Source organism: Colossoma macropomum, unplaced genomic scaffold (assembly GCF_904425465.1).
Source record: "Colossoma macropomum unplaced genomic scaffold, Colossoma_macropomum, whole genome shotgun sequence".
Classification (NCBI taxonomy): Eukaryota; Metazoa; Chordata; class Actinopteri; order Characiformes; family Serrasalmidae; genus Colossoma; species Colossoma macropomum.
Genome location: NW_023494795.1, coordinates 39,594,727 through 39,616,895, shown reverse-complemented (window position 1 = coordinate 39,616,895; position 22,169 = coordinate 39,594,727). Strand labels below are relative to the sequence as shown.

At 40.3% G+C, this 22,169-nt stretch overlaps 2 protein-coding genes across 4 annotated transcripts in view; one reads left to right on the top strand and one right to left on the bottom strand.

Annotated features, from left to right (window-relative positions):
- Positions 1-1,359: 1,359 nt before the first annotated feature.
- Positions 1,360-7,939, bottom strand: ptger2b (prostaglandin E receptor 2b (subtype EP2)). The gene is made up of 2 exons (XM_036582418.1): positions 7,032-7,939; positions 1,360-2,681 (listed from the first exon to the last, which is right to left on the bottom strand). The coding sequence occupies exons 1-2, from the start codon at positions 7,887-7,889 to the stop codon at positions 2,448-2,450; spliced, it is 1,092 nt and encodes a 363-aa protein (XP_036438311.1). The 5' UTR covers positions 7,890-7,939; the 3' UTR covers positions 1,360-2,447.
- An 81-nt stretch (positions 7,940-8,020) lies between these two features.
- The window catches only part of nid2b (nidogen 2b (osteonidogen)), a 37,585-nt gene continuing 23,436 nt past the window's right edge, over positions 8,021-22,169 (top strand). The window contains exons 1-7 of one of the 3 annotated variants that reach the window (XM_036582416.1): positions 8,021-8,128; positions 10,041-10,138; positions 12,260-12,553; positions 12,816-13,030; positions 14,486-14,829; positions 21,562-21,807; positions 21,937-22,137. In XM_036582416.1, coding sequence (XP_036438309.1) covers positions 10,118-10,138; positions 12,260-12,553; positions 12,816-13,030; positions 14,486-14,829; positions 21,562-21,807; positions 21,937-22,137 — 1,321 coding nt within the window. In that variant the 5' untranslated portion in view covers positions 8,021-8,128; positions 10,041-10,117. Of the gene's footprint in view, positions 8,129-9,612; positions 10,139-12,259; positions 12,554-12,815; positions 13,031-14,485; positions 14,830-21,561; positions 21,808-21,936; positions 22,138-22,169 lie in introns of those variants that run through there. The other 2 variants (XM_036582417.1, XM_036582414.1) reach the window with 2 other exon arrangements.

The following is a 22,169-nucleotide window of genomic DNA, read 5'->3' as shown; positions in this document are numbered from 1 at the left end:
TCAAAAATGATTTGCAACTCGACTTTGACTCGAACACCAATGGCTCTGACTTCGGACTTGAGCCTCATGACTCAGAAAGACTCGAGACCCACCAGAGACTACACAGCCTCTTGCTGTTCACCAACATGGATTCGTTTCCTGCCATAAATTTGATGTACAGCAATGTCCTCAAATGTCTGTTACTGTGACTTGTTATTTGCCAGCTTCATACTGGAATTTTCTGTTCCACCTTAAATGGTGCAGCAGTCTGGTGCTAGAATGTAACTCCTACTCCATTTAAGGTGGAACGGAAAATTCAAAGAAGCCAACTTCAGCTTCGTACGATCACCATCATTTTGCTTTTCTGTAAACTTTGTTCAGCTCAATTGTTTTGGTTTCTGTGGTCTAAATTACATTTAAACTAGTGGCTGTTTTTAGTTTGCTGAGCTAGTTTTTATTTGAATCCTGTGCTTCCAAAAATCATCAAAAATGATCTTATATAATATATATTATATAATATCAAATATAATTTTTTTATTAAGTTTAATAGTACTTTGACATTTCTTTTCATGTGAAGTTGCTAGTGATAAGGCTAGAAAAACTAGCATGACACACTGAATTTCACTGTGAAATTCCACTGGATTTTACAAATATATCTCAAAAATGCGCTATGTTCAAATTTGGACTAATTAATAAATAAACATTAAAAAATAAGTAGAAACACATTCCAGGATACTGTTGACCTGTGCGTATGGATAAAGAAACTAAACAAAATGATTAGATCACTCTTTTATTGAAAAACTGCTGAACATGAACAATCACACGCTGTACATATGTTCCTTCATGATGTTTGGTTTGATATTAATCACAATCTGTATTGACACCTGCGCATGTTCAGACGCGCTGATTACTGATCTGTTCCAGTAAACGTGACTGAGGAGTTCAGTTTGTCCACAGTGTCGCAGTCTTGGTTAACCATGTCCTGTGAGTCAGTGTTGTGTACGGAGCTTATCTGAATGGAACCGTGAAGACTTTCACACAACATTACAAACAAGACGTCACCATTCACCCAAAAAACATAAACGTTACGTTCATCAGTGCAATTTCAAAATGTTCTGCAAATGTGTAAACAAATCACACACTCGACTCAGTTCAGTCTCGCAGGGACAAAGCTTTTAGATGTTGCCTGTAATAAATAAAGACTAAATAAATAAATGTGCTTTTGATTTTTACAAATATAAAAAATGGCTGACCGTCCAAACATTTGTTGTTTCGTTGGAGACGGACAACATCAGTAAATATATATATATATATATATATATATATATATATATTTACTGATGTTGTCCGTCTCCAACGAAACAACAAATGTTTGGACGGTCAGCCATCAGTCTCTACTGCCCTATTAGAGTTAGATTAGCTTTAGCTGGAAACATTCTGTGAATAGTGTGATTTTAATCCCATATGAATCTGCAGCATATGTAGTTGTTACAGTTTGATGGTAATAATTGTTGATAATTAACTATAAACACACTTATCAGGGAACTAATCATTAGTTTCCTGTGTGGGGCTCTGTGGTTATCCACTATGCTGCCGACTTTAACGAGTGATGCATTTCTAAAGGAAATTTTTGAAAATAAATGAAATGCTTTCTCATTCTTGACTTTATGTGCCACTACACAAGCAAAGACGAAGTTGTAATTATTGGCTGTATTTCAGAAAGATAATTACTAAATTGCTCCTTTTATCGTTATTGTTCGGGACAACTAATCCAGTTACAACAGTGCTGACACTAACACTGAAATATTCTCAGTGTCCGAGACTGTAGGTATCAGAAACAAAAAGTCTGAGGGACTGATGGTCCTGTAGGCGTTCCTTTAGGTGGTCCTGCAGATGGGACTGTAGAGGGTCCATTCCTGTAGACTGTCCTGTAGACTGTCCTGTAGAAGGTTCCATAAACAGTCCTGTAGGATGTCCTGTAGATGGTTCCATAAACAGTCCTGTAGGATGTCCTGTAGATGGTTCCATAAACAGTCCTGTAGGAAGTCCTATAGATGATTCCAAAGAGAGTCCTGTAAATGGTTCCTCAAACAGTCCTGTAGGATGTCCTGTAGATGGTTCCATAAACAGTCCTGCAGATGGTTCCATAAACAGACCTGTAGATGCTTCACACGGACAGTCCTGCGGATGGTTCCATAAACAGTCCTGTAGATGGTTCCACAGACTGTCCTGAAGGAAGTCCTGTAGATGGTTCCACAGACAGTCCTGGAGAAAGTCTTGTAAGTGGTTCCATAGACAGTCCTGTAGGATGTCCAGTAAATGGTTCTACAGTAGATCCTGTTGATGATCTTGTAGACGATCTCAAAGGCGGTCCTGTAGATGGCCCTGAAAAAGGTCCTGTAGAAGATCCTGTAGATCTCTCATGAAGGTCTAGTCTCAGCAGGTCCTACTCCACAGTGGGTCAGGTTTCATTTCTGCAGCTCCATGGGCGTGTTGGATGGGCAGGTTTCTGACGGTTTGTGGAGAATCTTCTTGTGGTTGGCTCTGGACCTGGAGGCCTTACACAGTTTTTCCCAGAGTAGGCGAGGAACCGGTGGACTGAGGATGATGAACAACCAGGGGTCAATGATGGGGTTCATGGACAGTAACAGCAGAGCCGTGAGGTCCATTGCGTGATCTGATGAGCTCATATACACCCGGATCTGCAGAGAGAGAGGACGGCACTGTATCAGAACCTTTTTCAAAAAGGGCTTTTTGGTGCTATATAGAACCATATACATCACTCTCTCCATCAGTCCGAAGAACCATTCCGCCATGCAGAGGGTTCTCTGAGTGTTCGCGGTTCTATATATAGAACAACTGTATTTACCAAAGAACACTTGAAGGACCGTCTTTTATAAGAGAGTACGTGCTGCTCCAGAAGAGCAGAGTGTTTAAGTGACGCTGGGTTGCAGCATTAAAATATCTGCATTTTATTCATTTTATTCTTTTTACTGCATTTGTCACCTTAGAAAGACAAATTCTGGCCAATTCAAAAGGATTGTCATTTATAATTAATTTAAAAACATCATCTGCGCTCACACAGGACCTGCACTTCAGTATACCACATATCCAAAACAAACAGTTTATCCTCTAATTAAGCTCTCCAAAGTGAAGCTCAGTCATCGGAAATGTTCCACACAGCACTTTCCCGTTTGAGAAAGTGCTGAAACAAACAACAATTCAACACGCTAAAGTGAAACTCGAGCAGTAATGAGACACGTACATAAGCACAGATCACCCTTTAATACCGTATAAGAACACACTCAAACAGTTCAGCCTATAATTCAGCTCCCAGAGAAACTCAGAGTGATTCTACTAACACATGTGACCTCACAACTTCTCTACAAAAGGTCTTTCTAATAAAGTGGCCAGTTACTGGAAGCACAAGGTGGGTGTTTCTAATAAAGTGGCCAGTTAGTGGAAGCACAAGGTGGGTGTTTCTAATAAAGTGGCCAATTAGTGGAAGCACAAGGTAGGTCTTTCTAATAAAGTGGCCAGTTAGTGGAAGCACAAGGTGGGTGTTTCTAATAAAGTGGCCAGTTAGTGGAAGCACAAGGTGGGTGTTTCTAATAAAGTGGCCAGTTAGTGGAAGCACAAGGTGGGTGTTTCTAATAAAGTGGCCAGGAAGCACAAGGTATGTGGATGGGCGTGGACTATAGTATTATGCCATTTGTGAAACTCAAACAATCAGTAATCCAGCACTCACGGAACTGAAACTCATAAAGCAGTCTTGTCCAAAGATGCGCATTATATCATCAAACCATTATATGCCGTACTCATGTAACTCATCAAAAATTCAAAATCAGCACTCTCAAGAAAGCCTCATTAATTAGTTTGACATAATAAACATGTACACAGTAGGTACATCTGCTGTATCAGATAAGAAAGTTTCCAAATAAATAAACGTTCAGCTCTCTAAAGTGAAACCTGCAGTAATCTGTCATGAAGATACAGAAAACACAAAAAGGGCCAGTTAGAGGACATACAAGGAAGATGTTTCTAATACAGTGGCCAGTTAAGGGAAGCACAGGGTGGGTGTTTCCAGTAAAGTGGCCAGCAGGTGGACATACAAGGTAGGCGTTTCCAATAAAGTGGCCAGTAAGTGGAAGGTAGGTGGTTTTAATAAAGCGGCCACAGTATGTGGAAGCACAAGATAGGTGTTCCTAAAAATAAAGTGGACATATTATATCTGATCATATTTAATCTGATTATATCTAGGGATAAAACAATGCACATTTTCATGATTAAAGCTATTTTTGATTCTGAGGTTTATGATCGATTAAATTTTTGCATATATGTTAAAATATGGTGACTGTAGTACACTACACAGACTAGAACATATTTCATTTCAAAACAAAACATTGCAAAGCTGTGTGTCCTCATGCAAAACAGTGATCTTATAAACAAGAACTCCTGAACTATGAACTCTACAGAACTACAATTGTATGCAAAGTTAAGGCGCCCCTTGGTCAAATTCCACGTTGCTGTTGATTTTCTAAGCGTAAATAAGTTCACGCATCAATTTAACATACTGGGGGAATAAAACATAAAATGTAGCCTGTGCAAAAGTTATTTTCTATTTTACGTTCCTCCAATATGTTAACATTTCACAAATACATAGAAACTTTGCGATAATGTGCAGGAAGATGCCGTGTGTAGAGAACATGTCGTTTAGAAAGTCTACAAAACATGTCATCTGACCAGTGAGGGTGTTCAGACTGTAGACAGCAGATGCCAGGTGCTATAAACCCACTGTGCCTTATGAGAAAGTGTTCAAACAAGCAATAAGTCATCGCTCTCATGCAGATTAAATAAGTGGTTTTTGAGGAATATAATCACGACACATCACACTGAACCTTACTAATAAACTCAGTTTATCCAGTAACTCAGCAGTGAAACTCTGACTCATCCGTAAACAGAACACTGAGCTGTGTTTAGTTACGAAACTACAGTTCAAACATTCAGCAATGTGAAAGGAAACTAACGCAGTAATTAGTCATGAAGATACACTGCATGTCTCATCATATCACATGGGATCATATGAAGCGTCTGGTTCCAATATGCACTGCATAAATGCAAAATGCAAAAGTCATTTTCATACGCACATTAGATAGCTGCAAGTGAGCTTCAGTAGGTGCTATGCGATGATATATTTGCCACTGTCACCATTTTTAGAGAAAGAGAAATGCATACTTGTGTTAAATGGTGCAATTTATGTATAATATAATACATTTTGTAAGGAAGGGCCCTTTACATGAAGTCTTTTTGTTACAAATGGGCACTGGTTTTTAATAAAACAAGACAAAATCCAAATTTTATGGCGTAAACGGCATAGAATGAACAAAAACATCTAAATCTGCACGGTTAGATGTTCACCTGATCTATAACTATATATAATTTGATCACTTCTGACCTTGGCCTCCCGTTAATTCTTCAGCATAGTAATATTTGTATTTAAATATGAATGGGTTAATGTAATTAATTCAGTCATAAATGACTTTTAAGCCAAATAATTTGTCAAAGTGTGTTCATATTTGTGCTGAAAGAACATATATTTCCAATTTTAAAGGGCCCAAATATGATTTTTTTTCTGTACTTTATTTATTTTCTCTCTCTATGTCTGCCTTTGATAGTTGTGTATGATTAATTTGCCTTTATCCCCATTATTAGCCAAATTAAACATGTTTTTGTTGTGTTAAACAGAGTTTTTATTACAATTTGTGTTTAAAAATCATAATGTATTTTGGAATGAAACTCTCAGATTGTCTATGACATTAATATTGCAACTAATATGATGTATGTGTATAATTCAGGTGAAAATGCAGCACTGCAAAAGTGAAACTCTCTGTAATGTCACATGAGAACAAGATGCTCATCATACTAAACTTCACTGTGATCAGAAAGTGATCAATAGTCAATAATAAATGAAAACTCAGCACGTTATCAATTATGCTTGTATGACGATGAGGAAATTCATGGTCTTGTGACTGCTACACCTAATTTAAATATCTAACAGTATAAGTTAGGTTTCGTTACATTTTGTGTTATTTTCATACTGTTATTCATAATCAAATTTAAATTTGGATCAAAATTTCATCACTTTAATCTCATATGGCATATGGAGAACACAGGCTTCAAAATGTAAAGGGTCCATATCCCACTATTTGTCCTCTGAGCTCCACTCACAACTTTTGTAAATGTTTATGTAACAAAAACAGTTATAATTAATTTTAATGTGATCATTTTTCCAGTCTCTCAAAGCTGTTCCTTTAAGACTGATATATGTATATGAGCTCTGTTCTGATTGGCTGTCCTTTATTATAACTTGTTCAGTTAGCAGTCCGGGCTGAAACACTCCTTATAACTTCAGCATGAAATTCAAAATTCAAAACAGGCTGTTTTTGAAGCTTGGTTTCCATGTATGGACTGTATGTATTTGAACATTTTAAATTTTTGATATGGGACCTTTAATATTTCAGACATGAACATAAATGTGTTAAACGGAAGTCCACCAATTTTTCTAAAATTCTAAATTTAGCTTTTTGCCCACATGGAATTATTGTGAATAAAACTATGACAGTGACATGTAAACATGTATCCTGCATAATTAACTGGTTAAGATGTAAACAGAGTCGTTCAGAGTGGTTTAGTGTGAAACACTCCGTTCTAGAGAAACCTGCCGAGTCAGAACTGTTCACAGTGGTGGTGATAGGAACCGGACGTCCTGATGTCTGAGACATTGTTTTATGATAGTTTTGAAGACTTAAACTCTATTCATGGTGAAACATTCAAAACTCAGAAGACTCGTGTAGGTTCACTGGTGGTTCTGGATAGTAAATAAAATGTCTATATCTGTGTTGTAGTCATGGCGACCCCTGGTTCCTATCACCACCACTGTAAAGACATCTGAACCATTTCACACCAAACCACATAACCTACTTGGGTAGCGTTCCCCTCTGAGCGAGCACTCTCAGAGAAACAGAAAGTGGAAAGTGGGGATGGAGGCCTACCACCAGAGGAAGAGAGCAGATGACGAAGGCGATGGTCATGAAACCGAGCAGCACGAGATGTTCCACCTCCTCGGTGATGGACAGTGACCTCTGACCCCTGGTCCTCCTGAAGGAGCTCCTGATGGCCTTACTCCTGCGGTGCATGAGCAGCAGGTGGTAGATGACCGAAGCGTTGCACAGCACGGTGCACGCGATCATGAGCAGCAGGCACGAGGCGTACACGTTCTTGTACACCTTGTGTCCGAGTTCGTCCGAGTTCGAGTTGAGGTCCAAGAAGCACCAGGTTCCCGGGCAGTACTGCACGTACCTGCCGAAGCCCACGCCAAGGAAGGGCGCGAGGCAAAAGAGCGCGCACACCAGGTACACCACGGGCAGAACCACGTAGCCGCAGCGCACGCTCACACGCCTCTCGTACAGGTAAGGGTGCCCGATGGCCAGCCAGCGCTCCACGGCCATGCAGAGCAGCACGGCCAGCGTCACCAGGCTGAAGAAAGTCATGGAGAAGCCGAAGTGGTTGCACGCCGCGCGGCTGCGGCTCAAACCCAGCATCGAGCGGTTCTGCGCGTACGCGCTGATCACCAGGGGGCTGGCCGAGAAGGTGCCGAGAAGGTCCGTGATGACCAGAGCGGTCACCAGGACCTGGAAGAGCGAGGCGCTGTGCTTCTGCTTCCTTCGCCGGAACTCCAGCAGGACCAGCGCCGCCACGTTCCCCAGCACCCCGGCCGAGAACATCACCGCGGAGGTCTTGGGGGAACCCGAGAGAACCACCTGGAGTTTGGTGCAGTTCGGGCTGGACTCTTCTTTCCACACTTCTGTGCTCGCGCTCTGCTCCCCCACGGACATTAAACGAAGCATCATCACCTCCGCGCGCGACTCTCCATACTACAGTGCTCAGCCCAGCGCGCGCTGGAGTTTCACCCAGAGCGAGCAGAGCTGGAGAAGCGGAGGAGGAGGGGGGAAGGGCGGGGCTTCGGTGGTGATGGGAGGAACGTGGTCTGGAGTTTCTGGGTGTGAGTCACTGGCAGTGTCAGCAGAGAGGATGTTTGATGTCAGTAAAAATCAACAGTTGGTTCAGGGACTTTTATTTTAAAATAAAGGTAAAATTAAATAAAAAAATAAATAAAAATAAAAATGAAATAAGTAGTTTTACAAACTGACCCTAAACGAACATCCGTTACAATAGTACTATTGTTTTATTTTCTATGTGGTGGCTTATTTTATGTGTTTTTATTAGTACTACGATTAATACTCCATTATTGTATTAATATTCTAATATTCTAATCATGACAAATTGTGAAGGCTGACATTATTGATTATTCCTACTAAGTTTATGATTGTATCGCAACTTTATTTGCAAATTTTTCTTCGAGTAAACTTCTTTTTCCATTAATCACTGATCATTTTGCTTGCTTTTAAAAATTATGCTTTAAAAATTCAATTATCTGTCAATGGAATAAGATAATTTTACTTCATAAAATCACCTAAAGCACATAAAAATAGAAATGGGTGGAATATCATAAATATTCTTACAGCAATCTAATGATGAGATAATATTGACTACATTTCATTTTAAATAACGCATTTAGATATTAATAATATTTTTTAAAAAGCAGTAAAATGTATGGCAGTAAAGTTAACACGTAATGTATAATGCAATACCGGCTGCGATGTCTAGCTTTGCCTTGTGGCACTAGCTCCTGCAGAAGGTAACTGCTACCACTCTTCATTATTGTTACCCACAGCATATAATTACACCCAACTCACACAGAGTTAGCGCTTAGCCTAAATCACTAACATAGAGTCTGATTTAAGCACTAACGTTATACTAATTTGTGGAATTTGAAAACTTTCAGCACTTGTTAGCTACATTAGCCTCGTAGCTGCAGTGCTAAAGCTAAAGAAGCAAACTTCAGTCACAGAACTGACCTGCCACTGTTTTGTGTTTGTTTTTCTTGTTTTTTGTATTTTGCATTTTTGTAGTTCTGTGCTGTACACAATGGTTCTTCAAGGATTCTTTAGTAAAGACAGTGGTTATATAGAACCATGAGTTCTATATACAATCATTTCATGCTTAAATGTTTGTTTGTTTTTTTTTTGCATGATGAAAGCGTTCTTCAGAGTGATGGAGAATGTGTTGTATATAGTTCTAAATAGAACCTTTTTGAAAATGGTTATAGAGAAAAGTTTTTCTGTTGTTACAAGCTTGAAATTGTACTTTTTGTAACAATAGCAGAACTCTTTTTGGTGCTATATTTATATATGTAAGCATGGAATGGTTGTATATAGAATTGATCATTCTAAATAGAACCATTGCCCTTAGGAAAAAAAAGAACCATCTATGTTCAGTGTGTAGGTTTGTACTAGCTTATGTATGTCAGCATTTCTATTCCTTTTATGTAAAGGCCACTAAGAAGGAACTACAATGTAAGAATTTTGTTTTACAGTGAAACTTTGACAATAACTAAGAGCTTGAACTAAAAAAACACTTCAGTGGAGAAAAATAAGTTTCCTGTGTAAAAGCTTTAACAATCCACAAACCATTTATTTGTAGTTTTGTTGCAGCTCTGGTATGCACATTTAAAGAAGGGGAAGTTCAGCTTAGGAAATATGGAAGTCATTCCCAGTAAATTCCAGGACAAATATAAACATTAGGGATGAAGCTCTTCCAGAGATGAAAATAACATATTTAATTAAAATCTTCTCAACACTTCTGAAATCTTCTAAAGTCTTTTCAACGCTGATGTCTCTGGTGATCAAGCGTAGCAGTAACAGTAACTCTGCACAATCCAAACACTCCCTCAGAAATTTTGGTATTTTTATGGCCTGTGGTCAAGCCATCCTCTCAATCTAAATTAGCACTTTGTCTCTTCTCATGAGCTCCACTGACACAGCTCCACAAAGAGCCTCGTGCTCACACAATGAAGACATACCAAGTTTTAACTTTTGTTTTTATGAATTTTTATACCATAACTGCAAATTACAACTTCTTTCCTTTTGGACCATCTGAAGGAGATGCAGTTCTACAGAGGGGTGGTGATGAAGTGTCCAGGCCGCTGAAGCTGAGAAGGCCTCTGCAGTTCTACGACATGCAGTTCAATATTGTTTATGTAAGTTACAATGGATTTCATGGCAAATTTTGTTATTACGTAATTGGGCAAAGCTTGAAATAGTCAGTTCACGGTCAATTTATTAGATATGAATTTTTATATGAGTTCATTCTACCCTCAATGGTCTCCCCTTGGCTTGAGTAAAGCTTGATTGTCTTTAAGTAGGCACAACCACTGGTGAGTCATAATTTTTATTAGAAATTTCTATAACTTAACAATAACAACCATTAATAATAATGCTGACTAACAAACATTAGGAGCTAATAGTCTGGTATTTTAAGGGGTTAAAAGAATGAATCCAACAATAGCCTTTGCTAGACATTAGACACATTTGTATTTTACGCTGCGATGCACTGGTGAGTTTTTTGTTTTTACGCTTGAGCAGATTAATTTGCATTATGTTGCAAAAATAGGTTTGCAAACTTTATCTGATATCAGGCCTTGAATGTGGTGGTGCTTTACTGATGCTGCACATGTAGTTAATAATCTGGCACTTTTCTTTATACGTATATGTAACAACTTTAATGATGGAAGGATGGATTAAAGACGGAGAGCTTTTTATTATTATTTATACACAACGCAAAAACCATTTGGCTTTTCAGCCCACAGACACAAAGACAAGACGCTCGCTGGGACTTTTCAGTCCTTTTTTTTCGTTCTAGTTGGGTTGGGCTGGGCTCAGCTTCACGGGTCTCCTTCTCTCTCTGGGCTCTGTCACCTTCTGAAGGAAGAGATGACTAAGTAGGCTGGCAGAAACAAGGCACAGGTGAACATCATCAGCTACTTAGCCCGCTGGTTCAGCCTGACCGGCTTCTCCGTCCTGCATTCGACGCTCGGTCACGCCCCCTTCTCCACAGTATCCAAATATCTCTGTCTGGGAGGGCTCCTCTTTAGCTAACCAGTCACTTGGTAACTGATTACAGACTAACGAATCATAATCTACCAACCACAGGCACTCTTTAAAAAGATGGTTCTTCAAGGGTTCTTTAGTGAAGAAAATGGTTCTATATGTAACTATATAGTTCTTTGCATCATTAAAATGTTCTCCAAATTGATGGACAATGTGCTGGAGATGGTTCTATGTGGAACCTTTTTTTTTAAAAAAAAAGAGTTCTATATAGCACCAAAAGGAGTTCTGCTATAGTTACGGTGTCAAGTTACCAAAAAACCCTTTTTGGTACTATATAGAGCCCTTTTGAAAAAGGTTCTATGTAGAACCATCTACAGCACAATCTCCATCAATCTGAAGAACCATTTTATGATGCAAAAACACTTTAATCATGCAAAGGATACTTTGAGGCTTCATACTTCTGTGTGGAACCATTTTATTTACCAAAGAACCCTTGAAGAACCATTTTCTTTAAGAGTGTAGGATAGCCAATTACTAACTAATTGTGAGCTAAACAATCACAGGCTGAACTAATCATAAGCTGTCCAATCACAGGCTAACCAATTATATATTAGCCATTTACAGGCTAACCAATTGTAGGCAAAATAATTATAGGAAAATCCATCACAGGCTAACTAATCATAAGCTAACCAGTCACAGGCTTATGAATAATTCGCTAACCAATCACAGGCTAACCAGTCACATGCTAACAAATTATGGGAAAACCCATCACAGGCTAAATATATAATAAACTAACCACTCTTAGGCTAACCAGTCACAGGCTAACTCATGGCTAACCAGTCACAGGCTAACTAATCATAGGCTAATCAATCAAAGGCTAACCAATCACAGGCCAGTAACAGACTAACCAACGAATCATAAGCTCATCAATCATAATCTCACCAATCACAGGCTGTTTCATATGGACTTTTCTAGATCGTTTTTCTGTTCACAAAGGAACAGACATCAGCAGTACCGCACTCTATTTAATTGTGTTTTGTTCTTATCATACTTTAAATAGATGCCTTCTGTGGGTTTGTCTATATATAGATTCCTGGATCACTCCCTGAGGGTTGGCAGCTCGACACACGAATAGTATATGATTTATGCTGTCTGACTTCATCACAGCTTAAAGCAAACACAGTATTGCTGAGTTTGCAGGTTCTGAAAATCCCAGTCATTTCTGTTAAATGAGGTTCAGTAAGAGTTAAAGCGTCTTCTTCATTCCTCAGGTGGCCACCAATGGGCTTCTGTCTTCTCAGCCTCCTCCTAAAGAAAATCAATATTTGAAGAGTGGATTCCCTCTAGACTTCCCGGCCATCGCTCCGTTTCTGGTGAATGTTGACACCAATGTGGGGAATGGAGCTGTGTATTACCGCTCGGACGAGTCTCTGAGCGCACTGACCCGAGCAGCTCAGATTGTCCAGCAGGGCTTCCCTGGAATTCACTTTAGACCCACTCAACTGCTCATCACCACATGGGATCATGTAGCATGCTTCAACAGAGATCCTGAGAAAGGGTACTGGGTAAGAGCAGCTACTATAGCATATTCCTTTATATACATATACATATATACATACAGTAAGTAACTGTTTTCAGTAATATAAAACAGATAAAGAATAAAATGATTGCACAATAATGCTTAGGCCTCATGTGACAGTGTTCCACTGCTCCATTTAATGACGTATTTTGATAGATTTGGTTATGAATCATCTGCATCCTGTGAAGCTCATCTTTTGATCTTATCTCCTCCATCTGCTCTGTTGTCTCCACTGCTGCTGCATGTAGGTGAGCAGTTTTCAGCTAGTTTTGGCAGGAAATAAGACCGACACCTTCGCCCTGCTCCTGTACGCCGATGATGGGCTGCAATTTTCTGATGACGTTATGGGTTCGGAGGCTGAGCTCAGGGTTCTTGCAGGCTTTAGCAGGGGAGACACATCCAACACCAAGGAGCTCTACCACAGTGTGCACACCTCACAGGAAAACGCCCACACACTCTTTCAGTGAGTTCCTAAAGAGTCACATTTATCATCGGCGAAGTGTGACTATTAGAGCATAAATGTGAGAATATGATCAAAAAGCAGGAAAAAAACACCTCCACAAACATGCTCGTTTCTAAATTCTAGTAGGATGTCAGTGCTAAGCTAATGATTATTCACATGACCATTTTTTTGGTTTATATTAAACAGACATTTAAATTTTGTAACAGACATTATCATATATCTCAGCTTGTATGTATCAGTGTTACAGTGACTCTTTCAGTAAAGAGTCCTGCATAGAGCTGCTGCTCCTGTTTAACATTCCTAACAACTAACCGGAACACTGCTTAGACTATGACCCGTGTTCACACTCAGTGACGTATCTAGAACTTCCAGAGGGACTAGAGTGATGTTCTCATAAAATTGGTCCCCTTGTAAATCAAAACATTATTGGTTGACCCCTCTGTCACTTTGTAATTATGCTCATAGGTTATCTAACATGTTAGGACTTCTCTTCAGCTCCTGAAGTCCTAACCAATAGGAGAGCTCACCTAGCTATATCTACATAGATACCGCTGGGAAAACAACACTGATTGGCCAATTTTCTGCTGAGAGATTCAAGAATTTAACCCTTTTGTTTCCAACCAAAAACTTAATAAAAATAATAATAGTATTTATTATTATTATTGTTACATGGATGAACAGAGAGAAGAACTGTAGGACAGCAAGAACAATATGATGAACAAAAGAAATTCAGATGCAGGAAAAGACTAATTTATATTATTGTGCTTATATAATTTATAAAAAATTAATAATTTTGCTATTACTATTTAAAGTTCCAGGAAACACAGAGTAAAATATATTTATATGATTCTAAACTTGATTTTATTTTAAACAGCTAACAAAGCTTGAATAAAAAATATAAGATATACATATAATAAAACAGGTTTAAACAGCTGATCAGACCTATCTGAGAGCTGTGTGGGCATAGCTAATGAGCAGCTTGATTGACAGCTCTCTGTCCAACACTCCTCGCTCTGCCCCTCATACAGAACTAAAATCATTATCCAGCTTTTATGTGACACCAACTGAACGACAAAAGTCACAGACAAACAGATGGACGAATGAACAGTGTTTGTGTTGGACAAACGAGTGAACAGGCGACAGGCAGCTATAGACAGGTGGGCTAGCTTGCTAGCGTCTGGTTATGCTGGGTTAGCTTTAGCTTGCTAAGCTTCTCTGACTCTGAAACAGGTCTGTGTGGGCGGGGCCAGAGACGCAGCCCTGTGATTGGTCAGGGGAGTGCCTATAGAAGCATTACCCAACATTAGGACCCAGTTTACATCGAGGGGAGAGAAATATGGTGAAATATATTGGTTATTTATTGGTCATAACATTATTCAAAGGTGAACTTAGCACATGTTTACCGTTATTTTTTTAGTTTGTTTCTTCTCATTATGAGTTGTTTATGACCTGCAGGGAGGGCAACTCGGGCGTTAGCGGGCTGTGGATTTTCCACGTTGGAAGCAGCCGGTTCCCCTTCCAGAAGGTGGTGGGTGCGGTGGGGCCACGGGCAGAGGGCACTGAGGAACCTGTCACTACAGCAACCAGCCAGAACTTTAATATCCCAGAAGACCTCGCTGTCACAGCCAGTCCTGTTTCTGGAGGCGTCCAGGCCTCAGCGCCCCCAGGAAACGTCAGCCTGTGCGGCTCCATCCTGCAGGAGTGCTCCCCGGATGGCTACTGCACCGACCACCCCACCGGACCCTGCTGCCGCTGCCGCTCCAGTTACTACGGAAATGGCAGGCAGTGTTTACCCATGGGTGAGTTTGAGAAAGGTCATGATAAATGTTTTCCCCTTAGAGACCTCCAGATCTAGCCTGATGGAGAACTTTCTGTTGGGGTTAAACTTTTAAACTAGTTAATTTCCCTAAATTTCTGAGCTTATTACGGGAAAATTCCACCAATTTTCTTTTTTTTCTTTTTTTGATCAAGAATTTTTATTGTTTCAACAACAAGGGGATGGGGAGCAACAGACAAAAAAAAAGAGACATGGACAGCAAGAATGATCATAGGTACAACATCACAAAATTAAATAAGGGAGGAAGTGTCCATATTCAATGCATACCTTGCAGGAAATCCATATACGTAACACAAAGGTTTGCCATGTTTCAACAGTCATGGGCTTAGCATGGTTAAGTCGCGCAGCCGTACATTCAAGTTGCTATGTTAAGTAAATTATGTTAAGAAAATTAACAGCCCAGAATGATTCCAAGTGAAGTCCAGGTGTGATCCAGTTTTGTAGGATTGTCTTTTTAGCAGCAGTAAATCCAGAAAACAATAGTTTACTCTGTATAACCTTTAACCCTATATTGGAGTTGTCATTCAGGAGACACAAACATGGGTCATAATTCTATTCAATTTCCAGTAAGTCAGACAACACTGAATTGACATATTTCCAGAATTTTTTAATCAAGGGGCATTCCCAGAACGTATGTAAAAATGTACCGGGAGCAGTGTTAGTACATATATGACAATAATGGGTAGTTTGGTGCTTCGTTTTAAATCTTCTATACGGTGTCAGGTATGCTTTATGAATAACCTTAAAATGAATAAGTTGATGTGCTGGATTTTTGGAAGTTCTGTTAAGATTAGACCAAATAGTTCTCCATTCTGGAGTATAATTTAAGGCAGCAAGCTCCCTGTTCCATAATGCAGTAACAAAAAGAGGTTTCATAGTAGCTTCAATCAACTTACGATAGATCCTGACTACACATCCTTTCCTCCAAAGGATGTGTAGCCAGGATCTATTGTAAGTTGACTGAAGCATATATGGTTGGATCTAATCCACCATTGGATAAGCAGCTATAGGAAAGCCCCATGGAACCCCATAGGCTTTAAGCACTGATCTTAATTGCAAATACACAAAGTAAGCTGGTAGACAAAATGTAATCTTTAAGGTCTCAAAAGAGTGAAAACCTCCATCGTCATAAAGATCACCACGAACATTAACACCCCTAGAAGACCAAGAAAGTTGAGTAAAAGGTTGTACCCCTCTTAAGAGATTATAATTCTCTGCCATAATGGAGTAGATGACAGAGATTGAAAGGGCCTCCCATGAGTCTTTCTATATGGGCCCTTGAGGGAATGTGCAACAATATAGCCGAATTTCAAATCAAGATTTTTAAAACCAGTACTTGTAAATAACAAATCTTGTAATCGGTGTGGCCTTACTAAAGAAGATTCAATAGTCCTCCATGGGATTTTGGATTCTATGTCAAGCCAGGACCGCAATGCTCTTATTTGAAAAGACATAAAGTAAAATTTAAAATTTGGTACAGCTAAGCCACCCAAGGATTTTGGCAGCGGCAATGTCGCTAGCTTAATTCTCGGACGCCTATTTATTCCATATAAATTTTGAAACCAATATCAATATCAGCAAAATATTTTGGGGGAGGGGGGAGTAGTAGCATAAAGAACAGGAAATTCAGCCAGGGCAACACATTCATCTTGACTGCTGCAATTCGACCTTGGAGGGACACTTTAAGGCTATTCCACCTTTCCATATCACGATTGATCCTACTTAGTGTACCAATAAAGTTTTCTCTGGCTGATTTATAGATATCAGGATAAATATCAATGCCAAGGTAGGTGAATGAATCCTTAACTGGAATTACTGAAGGGATAGTAGCAGTTTTGCACAGTTTATTTAGTGGCATTAAAACTGATTTAGAACAGTTGATCTTGAACCCTGAAATGCTATTGAATACATCAAATTCCTTCATTACAAGTTGAATGGAGACATCCACGTTGTCTAAAAACAGAGGAATGTCATTGGCATAAAGCGAAATAAAGTTGCTGTGACCTTGAATTTTGATAGGATATATTGAGGATTGTCGAATAGCTTGTGCTAAAGGTTCTAAAGACAGACAGAATAAATGGGGAGAGATTGGACACCCTTGTCTGGTCCTGCGCTCTAGCTGAAATGCAGGGGATATTACATTGTTGGTTAATACTGATGCTGCGGGAGAATGATACAGTGTTCGCAGCATTGAAATAAACATTGTACCAAACCCAAAACGTTCAAGGACTTCCCACATATAACTCCACTCAAGCCTATCAAAGGCTTTCTCCGCACCCAAAGAGTGCACTGCACAAGAGCTAGGAAATGTAGGTGCAGTGTCCAAAATATGAAATAATCTCCAAATATTATCTGAGGCAAGACGTCCCTTTATGAACCCAGTTTGGACTTCCCTTATTAAAGCAGGTACCATAGTTTCCAATCGTAAAGAGAGAACCTTTAATTTGATGTCGCTACAAATAAGAGAGAGAGGCCTGTAACTTGAATATTGTAATGAGTCTTTTCCTTTTTTCAACATGAGCGATATTAATGCAGTTTTCTGATCCCTATGAAAACTCCCAGAATCAATAGCGAAATGAAAGGAATCCAGTATAAGAGGTCCCACTAAATCCCAAAGTTCCAAATATAACTCGGGTGGTAAGCCATCCAGACCTGGCGATTTACTCTTCTGGAGGCACTTTACAGCTTTGTGTAATTCCTCCAATTCCAGGGGGGCATCAAGGAGGTCCTTATCCGAATGCGAAATAACTGGAAGCTGTAACTCATTTAGAAATGTTTTACATCAGGATGCATCAAAAACTGTCTCAGATTTGTATAAATTGGTATAAAATGCTTTGAACGTCCTATTAATACCTGAAGGATCAGTGACTAGTTGATCGTCTGAGTTCATAACTCCATTGATGTAAGCCTTAGTTTCACATTCCTTTAATCTAAGAGCTAGTAAATGGCTAGGCCTCTCTGCATCAAGGTAATACTTACGTCTTGTTCTATGCAAAAAAAAATTCAGCTTTGGAAATCGATAAAAGCTTATGTTCTTCCTTTAAAGACCTCAGGATGACCATTTGATCCTCTGAAAAACACTGTTTTTGCAAATTTTCTAATGATTTAATCTTGTTTTCTAAATCATTATGGTGCTGCTTCTGTAATTTCGAAAGAGTGAAGGAGAATGATACACAAAAACCCCTAATAAAGCACTTGGTTGCCTCCCTTAGCATTTATGGATTACTCCTGTTAGGTTTGTTAGTAGATATGAAAACCTGTAACTCAGCTTTGAATGAGCTAAGAAACTTTGAGTTAGTCAGAAATGAGCTATTGAAGCGCGATTTGGGAGCCTTGATCATTTCAGGGAGGAGAAAACTGCATAACACAGCTGAATGGTCAGACAGTAAGATTGGCAAGATTGTAATAGAGACCTCTGTTGAGACAAGGGAAGGACTAACAAAAATATAATCGATCCTGGAATAAGACTTATGTCTGTGTGAGTAAAATGTATATTCTATAAGTGTATTATTTTTAAAACGCCATAAATCAATAATATCAAGGTCTTGAACAAATTGATTCAGAAGTCTGGAAGATAGTGGGATATGAGTATCAGGGCAAGATTTATCCAGCTTAGGATTCATCACAGCATTAAAGTCGCCACCAACCAAAAGGTGAGAATCAGATAACTCCAATAGAATATTGCGAAGTCCATTTAAAAACCCCCTACCTGACTCTTTGGGGCAATACACTGAAGCCAAAACCAGCCGGACTGTGCCCAATCTGACTTTTGTAAGAGCGAATCTACCTTCATCATTCCTCATATGGTCAATGGATAAGGGCAGCCTCCTCTCAACCAGTATTGCTACACCTTTAGTTCTGTTGGGAGCAGATGAAGAAACAGCAACCTTATAGTATTTATTTTGAAAGTGAAATACATCAGTGTTTTAAGTGTGTCTCCTGTATTAGAGCTTTCGAGACAGATTTTCGATGTAAATATTCCAGAACTCTTGTTCATTTCACTGCTGAATTAAGCCCATTTACGTTAAGTGACAACACATTAAAGGGTAACTTTGCCATCTTAAACACTATATGCAACTGTCAGTTTATAAAAGAAAGGCAAAAAAAAATGGAGTAGAAATAATTCCTCCAACAGAAACAGACAAGGAGGGAAAAGTGACATTGATGCACCCACAATCACATAGCTGACGCATTCTAAAAGAGTTTGAAGTCTGTTGCTGGGGGGAGGAGGGAAACTATATAACACAAAAAGAGCACAGACCGCACAGAAGCTAATTCTATAGGTCTGTGGAAAAACAAAAATATGTACTGATCCGTGGCATGTCCGCAACCCACAGTAACTGAGATCAACTCACACATCCCACAAAAACAGAAGGTTCAATACCAATGACCAGTCTTGCTTCCATTTTAACCAGCTTGTGATCAAACAACACAAACGTGCCTTTATGGTTCGTGCTTCACACCTTATAAAAGTAAGTAAGTTTACAAGTTCAAATTGTAAAATCAGAGGGGTCAGAGAGAGGTGAACCAACAAAACAGCAAAAAGTTCAACCGATAGACACTTAACTTTCATCCATATCTCCCACACGTTTGCCAGCTGCTGTCTGCGGTCCGGTCGCAATCAAACTAGAATCTTGTTCCTGATCATTGATGCAGCGCTGTGTTGATTCTGACTGGATTTCCCGCCGTGATTGCATTTAAACAAAGTTCTCCGCTTTAGGGGGGCTGTCAAACATCATCATTTTTCCATTGTGCTGCAACTTCACCGTTGCAGGGTAAAGAAGGAAAGGGTGCAGGCCCATCCATCCATCATCTAAACCGCTTATCCTTCTGGGTCGCAGTGGGGTGCTGGAACCTATCCCAGCTGTCATTGGGCGGAAGGCAGGATACACCCTGGACAGGTCGCCAGTCCATCGCAGGGCAGACAGACAGACATACGCAGTCACACACACTCTCACACCTAGGGGCAATTTAGCCCCCAGTGTCCAATTGGCCTGACTGCATGTCTTTGGACTGTGGGAGGAAACCGGAGTACCCGGAGGAAACCCACGCAGACACGGGGAGAACAGGCAAACTCCACACAGAAACGACCCTGGTCGCCCAGCCAGGGAATCGAACCCAGGCCATTCTTGCTGTGAGGCGACAGCGCTACCCACTGTGCCACCGTGCCGCCCGGGTGCAGGCCCATAGCGACCGTTTTCTTAATGACTGGATTAAAGCTCTTTCTTTTCTCCGTTGTTGCTGGGCTGAAGTCAGGGAAATACAGTAGCGTATTTTGCGCATGCTTCGCTGGATATGCCTTTCGAGCTCCATTGAGAATGGCCTCTCTATCCTGCCATCTTAAGACCCTTAAAATGAGGATACGTGGTCGACCGGTGTCGTTCTCTCTACCGTCATATACATGATGTGCACGGTCGATTTCAATGTCCCGGCCTTTCAGCGTTTGAATCCAGTTGGAGATATTGGCACGAAGATAGCCTGCCACATCTGAACCTTCCACTGCTTCTGGTAGAAACACCAATCTTATGTTATTCCTTCGGCTTCTATCTTCCAGGTCCGTCATCTTGTCGGTGAGTTTATCTATTTGCCTTCTTAGCTCTGCAACCGCACATCTGTCTTCTCTTGCCGCAGCCTGAATAAAATCCACTCTATCACGGGTCTGTTTAACTGCTCTAGCCTGTAGCTCGAGTTCAGAGCTCAAAGTCTGCATAGCCTCGTTAGTTTTCTGCAAGCTCACTTGAATATCGCGCAACCCAGGAGGCATAGCCGAGTCCACAGCCTCCCTAACCGCTGCAGCGACAGCTGAATCAAGCGTAGCTCGTTCTTCATTAGGAGCTAGCCTAATACCGTTATCGCAGCATCGTTCTCTTCTTTAGAGATGAATCTTTGAATTCTTTCTTCATAGGTGAGTGCGCACCGTCTCTTTTCCTGATCTCCATGTGGTCTTAAGTATCAGTAATGCAGTAAATGAAACAAGTCCGTTATTTTGTCAGGATGGATGAAAGATTGTGGATTTGTGAGCAGAGCTCAAGACTTAACGTGCATGGCCACCGAGAGGTCACGTGACCCCCAAAATTCCACCAATTTTCTGAAATTTTTGCATAATATAATGGTTGAGTTGATTCATTCAGAGAGATTCAGAGTGGTTTGGCGTGAGATGGTTCAGATTTCTTTACAGTGGTGGTGATACGAACCAGGGGTCACCATGACTACAACACAAATACAGACATTTTATTTACTATCCAGAATCACCAGTGAACCTACACGAGTCTAATGAGTTTTATATGGAATGTTGGTGATGGGAAAATAGTGGAAAATCTGAAATAATAAGTTTTCGTTGGGGACTATTTTGCCTCATAACAGCCTGCATATTATGTACCCCTCCACCATGAATGGATTTATAGGCCGCAGTCTTCTCAAAACTACCGTAACTAAACTACTGTGAGGGAGCTTTTAGAGGTGGACGTCTGGTTCCTGTCATCATCACTGTGAACAATTCTGACTCGGTACTATTCTCTAAACCACTCTGAACGATTCAGTTTACATCTTAACCACTTTAATTATGCAGAAATTTCCTCTTTAAATCTAAAAATCTGAGGGTAATATTTTACTTTTACTCATTTATTTACTCATTTATACTTATGTATGTATAAGGTTCTCTGCAGTGACTGATGTGTATTTGTGGTTCCTGCAGGTGTATCTCAGCGTCTGAACGGTCAGCTGAGCGGTCATGTGTCTGTAGGAGCCGCTGATGTTCAGCTGGACCGGGTGGATGTGCACGGCTATGCTGTTCCGGGGGAAGGCCGAGTTTATATCTCCATCAGCCCCGTTCCTCCGCAGGCTGGCTGGGCTCTCATGGCCGTCGGCCCGCTGCTCTCCACATTTGGCTGGCTGTTCGCCCTTGAGCTACACGGCCATCAGAACGGCTTCAGTGTCACTGGTCAGACTGAGCTTCTCCTTTTTAAAGTGATATTTCAGGGAAAAATCATCCAAAACATGTTTGGTCCTTCTTTTGTTTGAGAACATTTAATATTGTGCAGTTGTCTTGAAGCTACAACTCTTTTCCCAGGCGCTGAGTTCTCACACCAGGCAGAAATGACCTTCTATCCAGGAAACCAGCGCCTGAACATCACTCAGCAGGCTCGAGGTCTAGACTCTCTCAACCACCTGAAAATGGAGATAAACATCAAAGGAAACCTACCAAGCATTCCCAGTGGAGCTAAAGTTCAGTTTCAGCCTTATACGGAGACGCTTCATTATAATCAGTCAGGTAATTCTGATCAATAAGAGTTGTACACCTGT